Genomic DNA, 22,427 nt, shown 5'->3' on the forward strand with positions numbered 1-22,427 from the left:
GTGTAGGGAAGAGTAAGCTTTTTATTTCAATCTGCTGAGAAGAATAAAGGGGTAATATGATCAAATGACATGGGCGCTGGGCCTGAGGCACTGGCTTCTGTTTCCGGCTCTGCCATTGACACGCTGTTACCTGGGGCAAGTTAATTAACCTCTATGCTACAATTTCCCTGTAACTCACGTGAGGATGACAATGGGTATCCAGTGTTGTAAAGAACTTTAAGATCTACAAATGGGAATTTATCATGTAAGTACTAGGTGTTATTTATTTAATAATAATTTAATAACACTTTAACTACAAGTAAAACAGAAGACATATTTGTCAATATGTTACTTAAACCAAAGATTTTTGTTTGCTTGTTTTTTTAACATCCCATCTGTCTGCCTACATAATGTTAGAGCCAGTGATTCAGGCAGTGCTACATGGACATTTGCGTTTGAATAAACCAACTAGGCTTCAGCAATCCTGTTTGGGAATAAGGTCTCTTTTGGCAGAAAGAGAGAGTCTGTTTGTGACATGCAGATGGGCTGGTCCCTGAATTCTGTGCCAGTTCTTTGTACTGCAACAAACCAAGTATTTCACACTGCAACTGTCAGTACCGCTGGTATCACCATGTGTTAGTGCACTGATAATACTCTAGGAAAAGGAATAGCTACTGTCAAAGCAGTAGATCTCATCCAAGTGGGAGGAGAAGGGAGTGCTGGTGCCAGACTAGAGACAGGGCTCATGCAACGTGTGTAGTTAAGAATAAAACACATCGCACTTTCATATACCTGACTTGATTGTCACTTTCACTACTTATTGTGTCACTGCCAATTCTGGAAATGTCCTCAGGTCTGAGCTTTTCAAGGAAAGTCCTGCCCCTAGAAGTCAAAGGCATAATAGTCACTTTAGAAGGCAAGACCCACTTCTGTAATGAATGTGTCTGGGTGGGGGAATTGAGAAGTTAACTCTTGCTGTGGAAGTCAGGGATTGGAGTGTTCACATTGGTCATTGTGATAAATACAATACTGTTGTTTTCCGGAATGTTCATCACATCGAGTGTTACCCAGTGCTTTATGCTCATAAGCCAGAGACAGAAGATGCGTTCTAATGGAAGATTTAAAGCGATTTACTGGCTGGCTCTTGAGGGAATAGGCAGTAAGTCAGTCAGATGGAGTAATACAAGTAAAGCTGTGACCCCTAGTGGAGAGTGATAGTGGGACACTAAGAGGCGGCTAATGCTGGAAGAGGGGAGTAAGCTGGTAAAAAGTGAAGAGGCAGCACCAACAGACAACCCTTCCTGGTTTGTCTGTTTCACTAAAGAAGTATTTGATTAGCCCATGTGCTGTCTTACCAAGCCTGTAAGATTGGATTGAACAAGTCCATAGACATAACTGTTTGAGCTGTGTAGGAAACAATACAGCCCATTTTCACCCATACACGTACATTTTCAAATCTCAGAAGTGTTAATGTAGAACGTTATTCTGATGGAGCCTCCGGTTTTCTCATATCTGGGTTTGGGTGACTGATTTGTCATCCTTTCCTGAAAGGTCAAAAAAGGTATGTGCAGTACTGAATGCAGAGAGAAGACCTGTTAGATAAGTCTGTCCCCTGCCAATGCAGGATTGTATTACAAATAATCAGAGACTGGTTTAAGTATCTAAGTATCTTGTCCCCATCACTATAGTACTGAGTGCCTGTCAGCTACTTAAAAGTAAATGTAACAATCTCTCCTCCTTTTTCAACTGTAAGAGAAACTGCTTGGTTAGGTCTTGTGTGGGTGCAAAGACTTTAGTGAAGGACAGCCAAGTCTAATGGATGAGCTTTGCATTTAGTTCTGAGAATGCTGATAACTGGTCATTCTTACCTGTTGCAGGAGCGAGTTCCATAGTTTCTGTCTACCTCTTGTGGAGGTTTTGTCTCCCACGTTGACAAACCTCTCAGTTATTGGTCATAAGTTTGATCCAGTGAAACCAAGGTGTCACAGGAGATCACTGTGCTGGAGAGAAAGGTAGTGGCTCAGGTAACTAGATCAATTCACATGAAGCGCTTAAATATCAGGATAGAGATGCTGAACTGGACTCTCTTATTAGGGGAGGCAGAACGCTGGAGGGGAGTTCTAGGAGACATCCGATGAGCAGACAGGCTGCTATGGTTTGTACCATTTAGACCCTTTTCAGGCTTTACGGCTTCTTTCCTAGGCATGAGTTGCAATAACAAAGCCTGGAGGTCACATAGACATGGCCACAGTTATCTGTGTATGAGTCCAGTAGGATGGGGCTTTATCTTCTGGCCAGACACAGATTCATAGGTTCCAAGGAAGAAGGCACCATTGTGATCTATGGCCTATGTTATACAGGAGGTCAGAAGTTACCCAAAATAATTTGTAGATCATATCTTTTAGAAAAACACATAATCTGGATTAAAAAAATGGCCTGTGACTGAGAATCCACCATAAAATGTGGTAAATAGTTCCAATTAATAATTACCCTCCCTGTTAAAAATGTATGCCTTATTTCGAGTCTGAATTTGTCTAGCTCCTTGCTAGATTGAAGATCTTATTAAATTTGTTCCTCTCATATGTACCTGTAGAGGTGATCAAGTCACCTCTTCATCTTTTTTTAATGTTAAGCAGTTTGAGATCCTTGAGTCTGTCATTATAAAGCAAGCTTTCTAATCCTTTAATCATTCTCATGGGTCTTCTCACTCTGTCAATCCTCCCTCCCCTCATCCTTCTTGAGTTGTGGATACCAGGACTGGACTCAGTATTTTAGCAGCGATTGCACTAGTGTCAAATTCAGAGGTAAACTATCCTCTCTGCTCCTACTCAAGATTTCAGTTTATGCATCCAAGGATCGCATTAGCCCTTTAGGCCTCCGGGTTGCACTGTGAGCTCATTTTCACCTGACTATCAACCCCAATGCCTAAATCTTTTTCAAAGTCACTATTTCCTAGGATAGAGTCCCCCATCTTGCAAGTATGGCTTACATTCTTTGTTCCTAGAGGTATACATTTACACTTAGTAAACTGAGTGCAAGCAAACTATGTATTTTAATGTAACTAAGTGATCCAGATTACTCCGTATTAGTGACCAGTCCTCTTCATTATTTACCACTTCCCCCAATTTTTGTGTAATCTGCAAATGTTCTTAGTGATGATTTTGTTTTTTTCCAGGCCACTGAATGAAATGTTAAACAGCATAGGGCCAAGAACTGATCTATGTGGGATCCTGCTAGAACCACACTGGCTTCATGGTGATTCCCTGTTTACAATTACATTTTCAGACTTCGATGGGTGTTTTCTGCATCATAGCTATTTGTGCCCTCGGTAGAATTGAGGGGCCTTGTTGGGAGGCTATTGGCTACAAACAGCTTGAGGGCAGGTGCCCTCAGTAGGTGGAGGATGTACAGTAAACTCATATGAATATGCTAACTGACCTTTAAAATGTTACATTTTTCAGAGACAATGAAAGCTAGCAAAGGATTGAGATCAGTCTTTGGCTAGTTTATTTTTAATACAACATTGTGAATTAATCTTCCAAATATGACTTCTGTACAACTTTTATATGTTAGGAAATGACTTCTCTTTCTAAATCTCAAGGTTAAGAAAATAGGGCCTACTCAGCCATTCAATAATGTGGACTTGAATTAAAAAAAAAAAAGTGTCAATTTCCAGACTTTGGAATGGCTGCAGTAACAGAAATTCATGTTAGTGCTGTTACTGTCTTACAGCAAGTTTCCCTTCTGTCAGCTAGCTCTTATTGTCAAGCACAATTGGCTTTGTTCTACAGCAATTGGCTTGGTAATCCTATTACAACACCTAACTCAGATTAGACTATACAGTGCCAAGGAGATTAAAATGTAATGTGAAAAAGTGGCTTTGTTTAGCTTGAAGGTTTGGGTTCTATATTCTACTCAGTCTGTGACCACTTCCACAGGAGCTAATTTTGCAACAAAGTCAAGCCCTCCTCCTCTTCAGAATAGATAGGCCCTTTTGCCCACAGGTAATTTTGTCATGCCAGCCGTTTTTTCCACTGGAGGGCCCAATACTATTGTATTATACAAAGAGGCTACGGGGTAGCTGTACTATGATCCAAACACCAATTTGCTTATGGGGTAGCAGTATTGCCAATCTCAACCATTCAAAGATCATGAGTCAGATTTAATTATTTTTTAATCATAATTTAAAAAATAGGGAGGTTTACTTGCCTTCTGGTTCTGAGCCTGCAGCATGCATTCCAGTTCATGTTTTCATGCTTTTCTCTGCAACCATGAGGTCTTAAAAACTTACTTAAAAATAAAAAGCCGATCTATATCACTTCTCTCCCGGAGATTGGGGGCAGGGGGAGGCAACACATAAGGAGGAAGGGTAGTGTAGATACCAGCCTAATAGGTGATACTGGCAGTAGAATGTCTGGGCCTAATTGGGTAAAGAATGTGAGCAAAGCCAAACACCAAAAATTAAGATGTTTGTATACCAATGCGAGGAGCCTAGGTAACAGAATGGAGGAACTAGAGTTACTGGTGCAGGAAGTGAAACCAGATATTATAGGGATAATAGAAACATGGTGGAATAGTAGTCATGACTGGAGTACAGGTATTGAAGGCTATGTGCTGTTTAGGAAAGACAGAAATAAAGGCAAAAGTGGTGGAGTAGCCTTGTATATCAATGATAAGGTAGACTGTAAAGAAATAAGAAGGGATGGAATGATAAGACAGAGTCTGTCTGGGCAAAAATCACATTGGGGAAGAAAGCTACTAAAGCCTCCCCTGGGACAGTGCTTGGGGTGTGCTATAGACCGCCAGGATCCGATTTGGATATAGACAGAGACCTCTTTAATGTTCTTAATGAAGTAAATACTAATGGGAATTGTGTGAGCATGGGAGACTTTAACTTCCCAGATATAGACTAGAGGACAAGTGCTACTAGTAATAATAGGGCTCAGATTTTCCTGGATGCAATAGCTGATGGATTCCTTCACCAAGTACTTGCTGACCCAACAAGAGGGGATGCCATTTTAGATTTGGTTTTGGTGAGTAGTGAGGACCTCCATAGAAGAAATGGTTGTAGGGGACAACCTTGGTTCGAGCGATCATGAGCTAATTCAGTTCAAACTAAATGGAAGGATAAACAAAAATAGATCTGTGACTAGAGTATTTTTATTTCAAAAGGGCTAACTTTAAAAAAATAAGGAAATTTGTCAAAGTTGCAGAAACTATCAGAAGCTTGCATTCCAAGAAAGGAGAAAAAATTCATAGGCAGGAGTTGTAGACCAAGCTGGATGAGCAAGCACTTCAGAGAGGTGGTTAAGAAAAAACAGCCTACAAGGAGGGGAATATGGAAGGGATCAGCAAAGAAAGCTACCTGATTGAGGTCACAACATGTAGGGATAAAGTGAGAAAGGCCAAAAGCCATGTAGAGTTGGACCTTGCAAAGGGAATTAAAAACCAATAGGAAAAAGTTCTATAGCCATATAAATACGAAGAAAACAGAAAAGTAGGACCACTAAACACTGAAGATGGAGTGGAGGTTAAGGATAATCTAGGCATGGCCTAATATCTAAACAAATACTTTGCCTCAGTCTTTAAGGAGGAGCTTAGGGATAATGGCAGGATGACAAATGGGAATGAGGATATGGTAGATATTACCACATCCGAGGTAGAAGCCAAACTCAACAGCTTAATGGGACAAATCAGGGGGCCCAGATAATCTTCATCCAAGAATATTAAAGGAACTGGCACATGAAATTGCAAGCCATTAGCAAGAATTTTTAATGAATCTGTAAACTCAGGGGTTGTACCGTATGACTGGAGAATTGCTAACATAGTTCCTATCTTTAAGAAAGGGAAAAAAGTGATCCGGGCAACTACAGGCCTGTCAGTTTGACATCTGTAGTATGCAAGGTCTTGGAAAAAATTTTGAAGAAAAAGTAGTCAAGGACATTGAGGTCAATGGTAATTGGGACAAAATACAACATGGTTTTACAAAAGGTAGATCGTGCCAAACCAACCTGATCTCCTTCTTTGAGAAGGTAACAGATTTTTTAGACAAAGGAAATGCAGTGGATCTAATTTACCTCGATTTTCAGTAAGGCATTTGATACGGTTCCACATGGGGAATTATTAGTTAAATTGGAAAAGATGGGGATCAATATGAAAATGAAAGGTGGATAAGGAACTGGTTAAAGGGGAGACTACAACGGGTCGTACTGAAAGGTGAATGTCAGGCTGGAGGGAGGTTACTAGTGGAGTTCCTCAGGGATCAGTTTTGGGACCAATCTTATTTAATCTTTTTATGACTGACCTTGGCACAAAAAGGGAATGTGCTAATAAGTTTGCAGGATGACACAAAGCTGGGAGTATTGCCAATACAGAGAAAGGACTGGGATATCATACAGGAAGATCTGGATGACCTTGTAAACTGGAGTATAGTAATAGGATGAAATTTAATAGTGAAAAGTGCAAGGTCATGCATTTAGGGATTAATAACAAGAACTATTGTTATATAAGCTGGGGAGGCATCAGTTGGAAGTAACAGAGGAGGAGAAGACCTCGGAGTATTGGTTGATCACAGGATGACTATGAGCCGCCCAATGTGATATGGCCATGAAAAAAGCTAATGCGGTCTTGGGATGCATCAGGCGAGGTATTTCCAGTAGAGATAAGGAGGTGTTAGTACCGTTATACAAGGCACTGGTGAGACCTCATCTGGAATACTGTGTGCAGTTCTGGTGGTCTCCCATGTTTAAGAAGGATGAATTCAAACTGGAACAGGTTCAGAGAAGGGCTACTAGGATGATCCGAGGAATGGAAAACCTGTCTTATGAAAGGAGACTGAAGAGCTTGGCTTGTTTAGCCTAACCAAAAGAAGGCTGAGGGGAGATATGATTGCTCTCTATAAATATATCAGAGGAATAAATACCAGGGAGGGAGAGGAATTATTTAAGCTCAGTACCAATGTGGACACAAGAACAAATGGATATAAACTGGCTATCAGGAAGTTTAGACTTGAAATTAGATGAAAGGTTTCTAACCATCAGAGGAGTGAAGTTCTGGAACAGCCTTCCAAGGGGAGTAGTGGGGGCAAAAGACATATCTGGCTTCAAGACTAAGCTTGATAAGTTTTATGGAGGGGATGATATGATGGGATAACCTAATTTTGGCAATTAATTGGTCTTTGACTATTAGTGGTAAATATGCCCAATGGCCTGTGATGGGATGGGATCTGAGTTACTACAGAAAATTCTTTCCTGGGTGTCTGGTTGGTGAGTCTTGCCCACATGCTCAGGGTTTAGCTGATTGCCATATTTGGGGTTGGGAAGGAATTTTCCTCCAGGGCAGATTGGCAGAGGCCCTGGAGGGTTTTTTTGCCTTCCTCTGCAGAGTGGGTCACTGGTCACTTGTTGGAGGATTCTCTGCACCTTGATGTCGTTAAACCACAATTTGAGGACTTCAGTAGCTCAGACATAAGTTAGGGGGTTATTACAGGAGTGGGTGGGTGAGACTCTGGCCTGCATTGTGCAGGTCAGACCAACTATCATAATGGTCCCTTCTGACCTTAAAATCTATGACTCTATAACATTACAGTAGTAAATGATATGACTGCATGACCACCATCTGTAGCTCCCCCATCTTCTTAATAAGGGTTTTAATAAAAAATGGGTTTATGGCTATTTGCATTTTACCATGAAAACTCTCAAGATGCAGATTCTAGTTGGCTTCAGGTAGGAGAGGAGATGATCTAAAGCAGGGGTTCTCAAACTGGGGTTTGGGACCCCTCAGGGGGTTGCAAGGTTATTAGATGGGGGGGGGGGGGGGCGCGGTTCATGAGCTGTCTGTCTCCATCCCAAACACTGCTTTGCATCCAGCATTTCTAATGATGTTAAATAGATAAAAGTGTTTTTATAAGGGAGGTTGCACTCAGAGGCTTGCTATGTGACAGGGGTCATGAGTACAAAAGTTTGAAAACTACTGATCTGAAGTAAAGTGTTTAGGCTATTCTTTGTGTGAACTGAAGGGCTAAATATTTAAAAGCCTTGGTTGTTCACCACAGGGAGGAATGGATTAAGACTATCAAGTGCAATTGGAATGCCACAGCTTGCCCCCCTCCCTGTCCTGCACCTGAAGTGGCTGTGGGCCTACCTTCCTTCCTTCCCTCCCAGAGAGGTGGCAACAGGTACCCTGATCTACTCCATGAGCAACAAAAGTCAGGGTCTACCAATTCTGGGTCCCATCTCCCTTACAGGGATGACAGTATCTTCTCAGATTAAGCACTAGGGCCTTACTACTATTTATCTTAAGAACTGATGTGGGGGAGCCTCTTTCACTTACCTCCTGCCACACAGTGCTGGTGGTAGAGCCTGCTAAAGCAGCAGTGGATCTTGGGCTTTATAGCTAAGGCACCTCATGTCTCAGGACTGCTGTTTTAGACTCTACAAACTCATGCAGACATCTAACTATGCTCAGTTTACATTTTTTATATGAAAGCTGAGATTGTGACCTCATCACATGACTCTCGGAGTTGATGCCTAGGCATTTGTCTGTAGTGCCTGTACCTAATTACAGGGAGTCAATAGCAAACCAAGCTGCAAGATTGTTTTAGACTAGCATGTGCTAGTTTATCAAATTCTAAAGATTTATTTGGCAGGTATCTTCTGAGGGAAGTAGGGACAGTTGTTAAATCCACAGTTTGTTTTCCTAAATATACAACGAAATGGTTTTTCAGTAACTTTCCCTGTTCTCTCAAGCCTGGATCAAGTCTCATGTACAGCCCATTAAGAGTATTAAATCTCTTTGGTGTCCCCTATAGGGTAGGGGAGTGCTTTATGTAAAAGTAATGAGATGGGGAATTAAATTTATCCACCTCTGATACAGGACTCATCTTAGCTAGGTTATAACCCTTAACTCAAGGTAAATTTTATATATACTTTGACTGGGTAGCAGCAATGGATTTACTATATCACATTTATGTGACTAGCTGCTTGGATAGAGCGGAAGCAGCTGCAAAGTGCCTTTCCCTACTGAAAACAATTGACAGAGTTTGAGTAGCTTGGCGATACCAAATAGAGAGGGACCATTGCCTCAAGTTGTGGTGCCTAATTATAGGGTGGTGATGAATGCTTGGCAAATGCCAAAACATACATCAAAATTGTCAAATGTATTTGTCAAATACTACTCCAGAAGTAGTATAAATAGTTTTGTGAACATACGTACGGTGTAACACAGAGCCTGTTTGGGACATATATGATTATTCCAGTGTACAGGAAACAGTGCTTGAATATTATCATGGAAATTAATAGTTTAAAATCCCCACTGTATTCATACCAAAGTCCACAAGAGTAGTTTTCTGAGCCACTGAGCAAGAAGTTGCAGATGTGTATTCAGCATGACAAAGCTACATTACAGTTCACTTCTATAGAAATCATTCAGGTTTATATTAACGTTTGAATTGAGATTACAGTATTGTAAACAAATGATGGTAACAATTTTTAGCATCAAATTGAAATACATACTGGGTTCAAAGTTAAATTTTTTATGGCAAACTGTCTTCATATACAATAGATATGTCTGAACTGACCACCCTATCATTTACAAAAGAATTTGCAACTGAGCTGCAAGTTTAACATAAAACAATTCTCCTTAAGGCTTCACAGCTAATCTTGCAACATGATCTCAGATAAATACAAAACATCAGCTGGGTTGTTTAGGGTTTCAGCCAAACCTGCCATTGGAGGACTAGAGTACATAGACTCTCTTTCAAACCTAGAGAAATTTGGTCTGATGGCTAGATTTTCCATAAGAAATTAACTTCTAATGTATTAACCCTCATAAATAATTCTTATAACATAGCCATCTTCAATCTATCCCTTCAAAAGACAGGAACAATTCATTAACTTAAGAATCACAAGACAGTTAAGCCCCGAGGCGCAAAGGTATTGAAGTCCTTAACAGCCACTGATTTCAGTGGTACTTAGGCCCAAATCCTCAGAAGTATTTAGGTATCTTAGTGCTTCCCTTAGGGCTGGCCTACACTATTCTATCAATTGAGAAACAACATGGTACAATTCCCTACTGTGAATGTAGTTACAGATATGAAACTGGGTGTAGGCAAGCCCTTGGTGCTGGAAGTCCAAGTTGAAAGGATCATTCCATGATAAACTCACTTTCTTTCCACGTTTAAAAGGTATAATATATTATGTATTCTTAGCCTTTCTGAACTGGAAACTTGGATTTCTTGCCAGTTGTCACTAATGTTAAATGCATTTGTACATGTCAGGTGGAAATTTCACAACCCAGGTAAGGAACTAAAAAAAAAAAATCTCTATTTTCTAATTAATCCTTTTGATTCAGGGATCCAGGATTTAATAGCCATGAGTATTTCACAGTCCTGACTCCTAAGTTTTTCAAATTAGCAAGAAAAATATTTTAAAATGTAAAAGGGGAGGACTGGAGAGAAAAATCAAGATCCTTTAATAACAGAACAAGTAATTCCACTGAACAGCTTCAGTTATTAAGATTAGTTGGCATATATAGTGGTGTGCTTTGTTGTTACTTAAATACACAAAGTACAGTGCAAAAGATCATCCAGGTTTCTGAAGACACGTAGCCCTTCTATTACAAAGACTTAATGCTGTACAGGACTAGTTGAAGTTTTTCTATAAAGCTGGTTCAAAAAAAGGGACCTGACATTTCTATTTAACATTCAGTATAGCTGTAATTCATATTTCTACATGGGTTTTACATGCATTCTAACTACAGCTACCTCTCGTAGGTACTGCTATTCACTACTGTTGTCTTGAAGGTTTGATATTTTTGGTGTTAAACTAAATTATATTAACATTTCTATATTGAAGCACCATCAAACTGCATTTCAGCTTTCCAGAAACTAATCTGAACTTTCCTTCACACTAGTTCAAACTTAGTTTACTTAAATTAATTATTCATTATTTAATGTTCTGCCAACCTAAACCTGAAATAGGCTGGAAGAAAACAAAATCCTTTCAAAACAATCATCTACATATCCATTTCACTGCTGTCTAGTCCCTCTCACAAAGAGAACCTGAAAAAAAAAATCTACACAAAGTTTTATTGCAATCATACACGGGTTACGTCAAGGGTCAAATACAACAAATACTATGATGCAATTTTACATTTATTGAACTACAGTTCAAAGCACAAATTTACACACTAAATACACTGAACATCTCTAATGAAGTCACACTAGTCTCCCACTGACATTTGATATATCTGGGTGAAAGACAATAACTTTACAAGACTTTCTAACAGGAATCCTTAGTATAAAAACTGTGTACTTGTATGTAAACTGTTTAACTGAGAACCCAAGTGATGGGTTTCCATCTCGACTAAGTCATCCATTTTGTTGCATATTTTATTTAAACGCTCAGGGGTTGAACGAACTGGCAAGTTTAAATCTAGACATTATCATCTAACCCTCCCACCCCCAGTGAATTGTAGTTGTAGCTGGTTTTGCCTGGTCCCAATTGGCTATTACTAATTTTCAAGTTTTGAAGAGAATGAGTTGAATTCAAGATTGTTCCATTTTAATTCCAGAGTGGAATGTTGACCAGACAAACTACAGGCTTGCAACTGCAAGTCTACATGAAGCGTTACTGCCTGTTTAAGCTGCAGTGGAAAAGCTGTCTTCTGGGCTCAGCTGAATGCAAGAAGGCACAAAGAAGAAGTTCTTCATCAATGTGTCTGAAGTAATTCCAGCATCTTGCATCTCATACCTACAGCAGAAAGTATAACAGAGGTGTGTTCAGGAAGCATAGACCTGAGAGTTTTAAAGTTCTCATGGTGGCTTAACATTGGCAACCAGCATTAAGTTCAGTATTCAGTCTAACAACAAAATTATTTGGCAGATTTAAGATTAGTTCACCTTTTCCACCTTAGTAATACCCACATTGAGGAATTTACTGGTGAATATATGTGATACAGGCTGTGCTTATGACAACACTTCCTTTTAACACATTGGACAGCTGCACAGAGACTCATCAGTCAGCAAAGCAATCCCTACAACTGTATGCATTCTACTATTGTCTTAAATGAAAGACTTGTCTACATCGCACCACAGGATAGACTATAGGGCTGTGAACTGTAGAGCACTCCAAACCATTGTGCTCTCACTGCCCTGCATGGACGCTGCTGGTGAGAATACCTAGTTCATGTTAACGTAGTCCAGTTTGAAAGGTGAAACAGTGAGGTAGCGTTTAAAAAAAAAAAAAAAGAATTAAGTTGATTTTTTAAATAAAACTTCGTATATCAATACCATGCATCCAAGTGTAGGATTATGTTTAAATGTTTTCAGGAGGAAAAAAAGCTGAGTACAACTACCACTGCAAATATTGAGAACATCATCTTACCAGTCATTGAAAGACATCATGTAGTAAACTGGTGGCCTCTGAAAATCATTAAAGGCAGACTGTTGACCCAAGGTACCAGAACCCATATTATCAAAGATCAGCCAGTCTCCAACACTCAACTCAGGCAGAAGACAGTTTCCCACAATTTGATCAAGCTCATCACAGGATGGACCCCAAAGGCTGCTGGCAAACAGAGGCTCATCTTCCTTGTATTTCTACAAAAACAATCCAGTCAAGTCAGGCTTTAGTTTAAGGAAAAAGAAAGTTTTACAGACACATTAGAAAATTAATATAAGAACATTTATATCTGAAATTCTTTTTTTCTAGGGGAAAAGTCTACAGATCTATTACAACAGGTCTCACGCCTGCTTGCAGTTCCTTGAGGCAGAAAAGACTTGTCAATCAAGCAGTCTGGAAGTGGCCATACCCTTAAAGACCTGGCCAGTTCAAGATACTTCCAAAGATGTTTTGAAGTGTAAAGTCCTTTAAAGGACTTTAATTCACAAGTTAACAGACAAGAATTCATAAACATTTTCTGCTGCAGAGCAACTTGAAATTCCACCCCCAATATATTATGCCCCCAACTTCAAATTCCACCCCAAGGAAATATATACTGTTTCCCCAAAGAACATGGAGGCAAGTGTGATGGTTTAAGCCTTCCTCAGACCACAATCCTTGTGGTGGGTTGGATCGGTGGACTTTTACTACTGAAAGAAAGGAAACTTTGGAGAAAAGATAAGGTAAGTCTTCCTATTCTTTTTCACAGGGAAAGGCCACAGAGCCATTACAACAGGGCGTCTAAAAGCAGTGCATTTCCATGAAAGGAAAATAGGAACAATGAGAAGACCGGGAGATGAGTGGCTCTGAATAAATGAGCACCAGTTATTGTTGGTGGGGGAACATGCTTCGCCTGTTCCATGCAGGCCAGTAACGTAACACGACACACAGACCAGGCTCTTGAAGATGCCCTGTTTGTAAAAATACTTTTTCAGAGCTAAAGAAGAAGTGTTAACACATCTGAATATCCTATTTTAATGTAGTTAAGATTTGATTTTCTGGGCTTGGGTACAGAATTTTGTCCTTGGGAGCAGATTTTTTGTAGAGGAGACATAGCTGAGTGGTGGTTGCTACCTGAATTATACAGGAGACCCAGGATTTCCCTTGACAGTGTGGGGGCCACCATGGCTCACTTCTGCCTTGTTTGTTTGACTTGGAGAGCCTGGAGAATGTTGTGATCAGAAAGAGAAAGTCAGGCTTTTGGCCCTGGAAGAAAGGTGCATAATCATGTCTGCAGCCTATTTATTTATTTATCAGAAAGGAGATTGGTCTTTACTGGGTTCTGGCTGCAGATATGTCCATTAACACACCAGTGACTCAGGGCTGACTACTCACTCAAAGACCTTAGGCTGTAGCCTCCATTCTCCTGGAGTTTTCATTTACTTTAACTAGCTGCTATATTTATTTATTCTAAATAAAGGTAGTGCTTGAATATACAGAAGATTTTTTTCCCCTTCTTTTCAAAATATACAGCCAGGACCAGCAAAGATTAGATGCTCATCCAGGTTGAGGATCTGGTACCTTTGTCCCTGTTTAAAGCCATTGCTGAAGTGTTATAAGGGGTCACCACTACACCTTGGCTGATCAGGACAGCTCTTAAGGCCTAATTATTGTGATCTACTTGATACTGTGTTGGAAATCTGTTCTTGCATTAACTTTGGATGAAATTTGTTCCTTGAATGAGGTTTCCTGCTCTTAAAGCTGATATAGATTTTCTCCACCAATCCTCTCATTGTAACATACCCTCTCTTCCAAGTACCCCAGCAATGGCAAAAAAAGACAGTCCTAACATGCTCAGATTTATGGAGAGAAACCATGTGGAGTCTCACCAATCTGTTGTTCCTAGAGACCTCTGTTCTTATCCAAGACATCAGAGCCCTGATAGATGTGACTGGAGAACAAAGGACACTGTGCCTTCTGACCACTGGCGTGGAGTGGAGGCTCAGTTAAAACTACTCACAGAAGCAATAGCGCCATCATTTAGATGTTTGTGATATTGACAAACCATGTTCCAGGAAAGGATCTGGACAGTATGGTGACTTTTTTGTGTGGGCATTTTCCAGGAACAGTGCTCTGATGAACAGGTCATCTGAGCACTTGTATACAAAAAACATTGTTTCTCCTCAAGCAGAAAAAGGTAACTAGCACTTTGGAGGACAGCCTCAGAAAGGCAGGTAGGCCAGAGAATAATGGGTAATGTAGTGTGTTGGACATGACGCTAACATCTCCTCCAGGAGGGTTGCATAATGATGTATAGATAGGTGTTCTTCAGATCAATTAATAAGTTGGTTCAGTAGTAGAACTTAGGGTCTCCATCCTGAACTGTGACTTTGGAGAAAATCCATTCAAGAACTTCCTTCCTCTTTGGAACTTGGTCCTGGAAGCAGATGGAGTAGCAGTCTAAGCCGCCTTGTTCTTGGTGAGACCAAATACCCCATTCTGAAGCAGACAATATACTGCAGTCTTTATATTCTGGTGATTGTCAGCTTAAAAAAAAAAAGTGTGTGGGGGGCGGGGAGTGGTAAGCTAGACTGGATCTCTCTGCCTAAGATTAATTCTTCTGATGTAACACTGATCCACCACTTCAAATTTCTTTCTACATGCCCTCTATTTGGGAAACTACATCATATAATCACCTCGTAGTCATGTTTGCTTGAAAAAGACGGTGTTTTCTTGCTGTATCACTTCTGTCTCTTGTGCCACTTTGTGTATCAGTCAGCTAGCTGGGCATCCCTCCTATAAGTCTTCTTTGGATCTTGGCACTCTTTGATCCAGCTAAGAGTCTGTGTCTCCTGTTGAGTTATCAGGGCTCCTTACATAAAATAATTTTAAAACGTACTAATCATGTAAGCAGGTTTCCATGGCAGCTCTGTTTATAGTCACAAAAAAGTGTCTGCTCCCTGTGCTACTCAGCAGTAACCAGTACCTGACTGGACTTCCATCGCATCAGGCAGAGGTGGTGGTGTGACTAAGTTTAGCTCACTGTGCTTACTGTAAATCTCAGGCTGTTTTGATGTGAGGGGGTTACGGAAATTTCTCAACCAGGCTGCTGGTCTGAAGAATCTTCTGTTCTTCTTCAAGTGCTTGCTCATATCCATTCCAGTTAAGTGTGCGCGTGCGCTGCGTGCACGTTCATTGGAAGATTTTTACCCTAACAACACTCAGTGGGACGGCTGGGCGCCCCCTGAAGTGGCGCTGCCATGGCGCCGGATATATACCCTGCCGACCCAACCGCCCCTCAGTTCCTTCTTACCGCCCGTGTCGATTGTTGGAACAGTGGAGTGCGGTTTTACTGACCTCCACCTCCCTAGCTACTCGTAGTTCTCTAGTTATTTTGTTGTGTATATAGTTCAAAGTTATATAGTTATAGTTAAGTTTTATTATTCATAGTTAGTGTATACTTAAGAGGGGTTCGGGGATTAGCCCCTTCCCCGCACCCGGTGCCGGGGCCCATGCCTGGTTCACCAGGTTTCAAACTGTGCTCGGCCTGTCATAAGCCGATGCTGACAGGAGATCCACATGACTCCTGCCTTAAGTGCCTCGGGGAATCTCACCTGACAGATAAGCATCATATTTGCAAGGCTTTTAAACCGAGAACAAAAAAGGAGCGGGACTTTCGGCTAAAGCAGCTCCTCATGGAGGCGGCTCTTACCCCTCCGCCTTCGGCACCGAGCGCTGGTCAATCAGCGGGCAGAAGCACCACCTCGGCACCAGACCGCGCCGGTACAGGCATGGCCTCTCGGCACTGGCTGTCGCCAGCACTGAAGTCGACTCAGCACCGCTCCCTCTCCCCGAGGTCGAGAAAGCCTAAGGCTCCTGCTGCTTCCATGCCACCTGCACCGCAGCCAGAGAGCTCATCTAAGTCGGATTGCCCGGCCCCGACACCTGCCACGGCACCAACGACGTCGGCACTGTCGATTCTGGTCCCATGAGGGCCATCAAGTTGGTGCCTGTCAGCTCTCTGGTGCGAGCCATGGTTGAGCTTACTATTCCATCCACGCTGGAGACATTCTCAACGGCGAGGGATCTGATTGCCATGACAGAGTCGACGCTGCCTTAACCCCTGGCACCGCCGGTGCAGGTAATACAGTTTCAGCAAGCCTGTCTTAATAAGGTCATCCTCTGTCGGCACAGCAGAGCAGCACCATTCACGATCACGGTCCTGCAGACGTTCCAGGTCCCGTCAGCGCTCCCGCTCCCAATGCCGCTCGCAGTCCTGGTACCGTTCTCCTCCTCAGTACTGGTCGCACTCGCAGCACCGGTCCGTATCCCATTCGCCAGCCCGCTACTCTCGACACCGTTCCAGCTCCCGGCACCGCGACTCCCATAGCTGCTCTCAACGTCGAGCCTTGAGATCTCGGTCGACCTCCCCGCATCGCTCCGCTTGCAGGTCCCGCGCTCGTTCCCAGTACCGGTCCCCGGTGCCAAGTAGAGCAAGGTCTGCTAGAGACAGAGACTCTGCCCAGGGCTTTTCAGCACCTCCATGGCCATCCAGACATGCATCAGTGTCCTCCCATGCAGACAGCTCTTATGCTCAGGACCACAATTCTGATGTGCCCACCAGAGTCTTCCAGGAGACCCAGGACCAGGACCAAGGACCCCATCAGTGGTCTTTCTGGACACCTTGGGCGTACCACCAGGCCCAAGGCATACCAGTAGTTCCGTCCCGCTCTGTCTCATCAGAGCACCGAGTGCCAGAGGCGACGGTTAGCCGTCCCCCTCCGACTGCTGCCGAGGAAGCCTCAGTTCACCCACCGGACTCCCAGGTTCCACTGGAGCAGGAGGTCGCCCAAGAGCAACATGCCACACAGGACCTGCTCGTTGCCGGCATCTCCTCTTCCTCTTCTCCAGATGAGGCGCTGGCAGGAACATCCTCCTTGGGCCCTCCTCCAATTGAGCTGAGAGCCCATCAGGACCTCCTAAGGAGGGTAGCACTCAATATGAACCTCCAGGTGGAGGAGGTCCCAGAGGTAGAGGACCCAGTAGTGGACATTCTAATCGGCAGATGCCCCCACTAGAGTGGCCCTACTGTTTATTCGGACCATCCAGGCGAATGCCGATATTATATGGCAGTCCCCACCCTCTATCCCTCCTGCGGCCAGGAGAGTCGAGCGTAAATATAGGGTGCCCTCTAAAGGGTACAAGTACTTGTATGTTCATCCTCCTCCCTGCCTACTAGTCGTCCAGTCCGTTAATGAGAGGGAACGCCATGGCCAGCAGGTGTCAGTCCTGAAATCGAAGGAGGCTAGGCGGATGGACTTACTCGACCGCAAGGTGTACTCGACAGGGGCCCTACAGCTCCGGGTGGCAAATCAACAGGCCTTGCTTAGCTGCTATAATTATAACACCTTGGTGGCGGTGGGTAAGTTTACAGAGCTTCTCCCTCCAGACTCCCGCCAAGAGTTCGCTGCCCTCTTGGAAGAAGGGAAAAAGGTGGCCAGAACTTCCCTCCAGGCCTCGTTGGATGCAGCAGACTCAGCAGCCAGGACTCTGGCCTTGGGTGTTGCCATGAGGGCGCATCTCATGGCTTCAGGTTTCAAACCTTCCACCGGAGCTGCAGTATACCATTCAGGACTTGCCATTTGATGGTAAAGGCCTCTTCTCAGAAAGACTGACCCCAGGCTGCAAAGCCTGAAGGACAACAGGGTCATAATGCGCTTCTCGGCATGCATACGCCGGTGACCCAATGCAGGCCTTTCCGTCCCCAGCCTCACCGCCCAGTACTCTGTGCCTAGACAAAGACAGGACTTGGCAGGCGGCGCGGCCGAGGTGGTCGCAGACGACCGTCAGGACCCAAGGGGCCAAAATCAAGGTCCCTCGAAACCACCACCGGACCAAAGACGAACTTTTGAAGGGTGCCCGAGGCGGCGTACCAGTTACAGGCCAGGATCCCTCTCCTCCCTTCTCCAACCATCTCTCCTTACTTCCCTCCGGCGTGGTCCCAGTTAACTTCAGATCGCTGGGTCCTACGCACGGTGGGAGTATGGTACCACCTCCAATTTATTTCAACCCTCTCTCCACCCTGTCCCTCTTCAGGGACCCCTCTCACGAGCAATTCCTCTTACAAGAGTGCAGATGCTCCTCGCCATAGGAGCTATAGAGGAGGTACCGATGGACGAAAGGGGCAAGGGTTTTACTCCTGTTATTTCCTAATCCCCAAGTCGAATGGAGGTCTCAGACCTATCCTAGACCTGCGAGGACTCAACCAATTTATGATAAAGTTGAAGTTCCGCATGGTATCCCTGGGGACCATTATCCCATCTTTGGATCCTGGAGACTGGTATGCCGCCCTCGATATGAAGGACGCATACTTTCACATCGCCGTCTTTCCTCCGCACAGGAGATACCCTCCGCTTTGTAGCCAACCGTCAGCACTTCCAGTTTACGGTCCTGCCGTTTGGCCTTTCTACAGCCCCCAGGGTATTTACAAAGTGTATGGCCGTAGTCGCCGCCCTACCTCCGCCGACGTCGGATACACGTTTTTTCCGTATCTGGACAATTGGCTCATCCGAGGGGCCTCCGAGACACAAGTCACTCAGCATGTGGGCATCGTCAAGGACCTATTCACACGTCTAGGCCTGATGATCAATATAGAAAAATCCACTCTGGTTCCCATGCAGAGGTTAGACTTCATAGGAGCTATCCTGGACGCCAGTCTAGCCAGAGCCTGCTTACCACAGCCGTGGTTTCAGGCGATGGCAACAATCATCCGAGGCCTACAGAATTTCCCGACGACCTTGGCTTGCACTTGTCTCAGTCTCCTGGGTCAGATGGCTGCCCGCACGTTTGTAACCAAACGCGCCAGGCTCCGCCTCCATCCTCTCCAAGTTTGGCTCAACTTGGTATACTGCCCGGACAGGGACCCAATAGACATGATAGTCACCATTCCCCTGAGCACCCTAGGCTCCCTAGAATGGTGGCTAACTCCCTCCCTGGTGTGTGCAGGGATGCCGTTCCATCCGCCTCAACCCTCAGTGTCCCTGACGACGGACGCGTCATCTCTCGGCTGGGGTGCTCACCTTGGTCATTTTCATATTCTACGCCTTTGGTCTTCTCAGAAGCTGGCATTACACATAAATGTCCGAGAACTGAGAGCAGTCCGCCTGGCGTGCCAGCAACAGTTGTGAGGCTGTTTTGTCTGTAAACACAGACACCACAATGGCCATGTACTACATAAACAAACAGGGAGGGACACGATCCTCCTCGCTTTGTCAGGAGGCCATCCAACTCTGGGACTTTTGCATAGCCCACTCAATAGATCTGGTAGCGTCCTTTCTCCCAGGCGTTCGGAACACTCTGGCGGATCGACTCAGCAGGTCTTTCCTGTCTCACGAGTGGTCGATCCCCCCAGATGTTATGCATTCCGTTTTCCAGAAGTGGGGATTTCCCGACATAGACCTGTTCACTTCCCGCGAGAACAGGAAATGCCAGATGTTCTCCTCCTTCCAAGGTCTCTCCCCAGGATCGATCCCGGACGCTTTCCTGATGCCATGGAAGAGCCAGTTCCTTTATGCCTTCCCACCGTTCCCGCTGGTTCACAAGGTCCTGCTGAAACTCCGCAGGGACAGAGCGCGCATCATCATGATTGCTCCAGTGTGGCCCAGGCAGCACTGGTACACCACATGGCTATCGACAAGTCGAGCAAACCCAATTACCCTGCCACTCCACCCAGACCTCATAACTCAGGACCACGCAGGCTTCACCACCCGGACCTGCAGGCTCTTCACCTCACGGCGTAGCTGCTGCACAGCTAAACCAGTCAGAGTTACGTTGCTCTGAATCAGTACGACAAGTTCTCCTGGGTAGCAGGAAGCCTTCCAGCCGCTCAACGTACCTGGCCAAGTGGAAGTGTTTCTCCTGCTGGTGCAAAACGCTTAATCTTACTCCCACTGAGGTATCGATCCCCTCTATTTAAGGCTACCTCTGGTCTCTCAAACAGCAGGGCCTAGCAGTATCATCACTGAAGGTACACTTGGCAGCCATCTCTGCCTTCCACCCAGGCGAAGGTGGTCGTTCTGTGTTTTCACACCCTATGGTTTCGAGGTTCCTCAAGGGCTTGGAGCGCTTATACCCTCAAGTACACCTCCCAGCCCCGACCTGGGACCTAAACCTGGTTTTAACCAGACTTATGACTCCCCCATTCGATCCATTAGCAACCTGCTTGCTACTATACTTGTCCTGGAAGACAGCTTTCCTTGTAGCCATTACATCGGCCAGACGAGTCTCCAAGCTTAGGGCTCTTACGGTGGATCCGCCGTACACTGTGTTCCACAAGGACAAGGTGCAGTTGCGACCACACCCAGCATTCCTCCTTACGGTGGTTTCGGCCTTTCATGTTAACCAGGACATCATCTTTCTTCCGGTCTTCTTCCCGAAGCCACACTCAACGCGATGGGAGCAACAACTGCACTCCCTGGACGTCTGTAGAGCGCTCGCATTTTATATTGAGCGGACAAAACCATTTCGTAAAACGCCCCAAGTCTGTGTCACGGTAGCAGACCGAATGAAAGGCCTACCTGTTTCCTCTCAGAGGATCTCATCTTGGGTGACAGCGTGCATCTGCACTTGTTATGATTTGGCTCATATTCCCCCAAGCCACATCACCGCGCATTCTACCAGAGCTCAGGCTTCATCTGCCACCTTCCTGGCTCGTGTACCTATCCAGCGATATTGCTGAGCTATCTACTGGTCCGTCAACCACCTTTGCTTCGCATTATGCTCTGGTTCAACAGTCAGGATGATGAGCCTTTGGTCCTCATACACTTTTGCATTGCCAATCCTCACTCCGCCCCACCCCTAGTAGCGATATCACTACTGGAACAAGATATGAGCAAGACCAGAGAATAAAGACGGTTACTCACCTTTGAACTGTTGTTCTTCGAGATGTGTTGCTCATATCCATTCCAAACCCGCCCTCCTTCCCCATTGTCGGAGTAGCCGGCAAGAAGGAACTGAGGGGCAGTTGGGTCGGCAGGGATATATATCCGGCGCCATGGTGGCGCCAATCCAGGGGGTGCCCAGCTAGGGTAAAAATCTTCCAACGAACATGCACGTGGCATGCGCACACCTAACTGGAATGGATATGAGCAACACATCTCAAAGAACAACAGTTACAAAGGTGAGTAACCGTCTTTTCTTAATGACACGATGGGCGATAGGTAGTCTGGCCACCTATGCTTGGTTCTAGTCCAAGATGTGCAGGCACAAAAGGGTTGGGGATTGCTTTGGTTTTTAAATTAGTCTTTTATATAAAAGACTATCAATTTCTTTAACATGAGGACTGTATCAACATTGGGAGTACAAATTATCAAAAATTTGCTTGTGGATGAACTAATTCCCATTCCCTCACTCCCTGTGTTTCCTTTTGTAGGGGCTTAGCTGGAGGCATACAGAGTCCTCACCAAATACTCCTGAGAATGGCTTCTGATTACTTCTCAAAAGAAAAAAATAAAACAAAACAAAACTGAGTTCTTCCTGTATTGTGGTGACCTACAAGTAGAAGGAAGTCCCTGCACCCTTTTCTCCTCCTTTTTACTAGGAAAAATCAAGCCTTAGAAATTTCCTCGGTGGAGGAGTGACACCTGTGGCCAGAGTCCATAGTATGCCTTTTATGTCCTTCCCAGATTTATAGGGAAAAAAAAGCAAGAGAAATTAACTCTCAGGGGGTCCAGCTGCTGAGTATTGCCTATCCCCTGGCTCTTTAGGGCAAAAGAAGAGTGGCCTCAGCAGCCTATGGTTAAGATTTTGTCAGTTATTTTTAGTAAAAGTCGGACAGCTCACAGGCAATCAACACAAATTCACAGAAGCTCATGACCTGTCCGACTTTTACTAAAAATAACTGACAAAATAGGGAGGGGTAGGTCCAGCACCCAGCACAGGTCCATGGCCCCCAAGGTGCTCAGAGATGCGGGGGTCCGTCCCCACCCCACAGCAGCTAGGAGGAGCTGTGGGGGCCCTTGCCAGCTCTAGCCCCTGGCTGAAGCAGAAAGTGTCCTAGAGGTCGCTGGA

General features: G+C 44.4%; 1 protein-coding gene across 3 annotated transcripts in view; it reads right to left on the reverse strand.

Annotated features, from left to right (window-relative positions):
- Nucleotides 1–9,321: 9,321 nt before the first annotated feature.
- Nucleotides 9,322–22,427, reverse strand: part of AZIN1 (antizyme inhibitor 1) — a 77,723-nt gene continuing 64,617 nt past the window's right edge. For all 3 annotated transcript variants that reach the window (XM_032771316.2, XM_075063180.1, XM_032771317.2), the window contains 2 exons: nucleotides 12,363–12,577; nucleotides 9,322–11,729 (listed from right to left, as the gene is read on the reverse strand). In XM_032771316.2, the coding sequence (XP_032627207.1) occupies nucleotides 11,618–11,729; nucleotides 12,363–12,577 (327 nt within the window). In that variant the 3' untranslated portion in view covers nucleotides 9,322–11,617. The remainder of the gene's footprint in view (nucleotides 11,730–12,362; nucleotides 12,578–22,427) is intronic.

The sequence above is a fragment of the Chelonoidis abingdonii genome, chromosome 2, assembly GCF_003597395.2.
Source record: "Chelonoidis abingdonii isolate Lonesome George chromosome 2, CheloAbing_2.0, whole genome shotgun sequence".
Taxonomy (NCBI): Eukaryota; Metazoa; Chordata; order Testudines; family Testudinidae; genus Chelonoidis; species Chelonoidis abingdonii.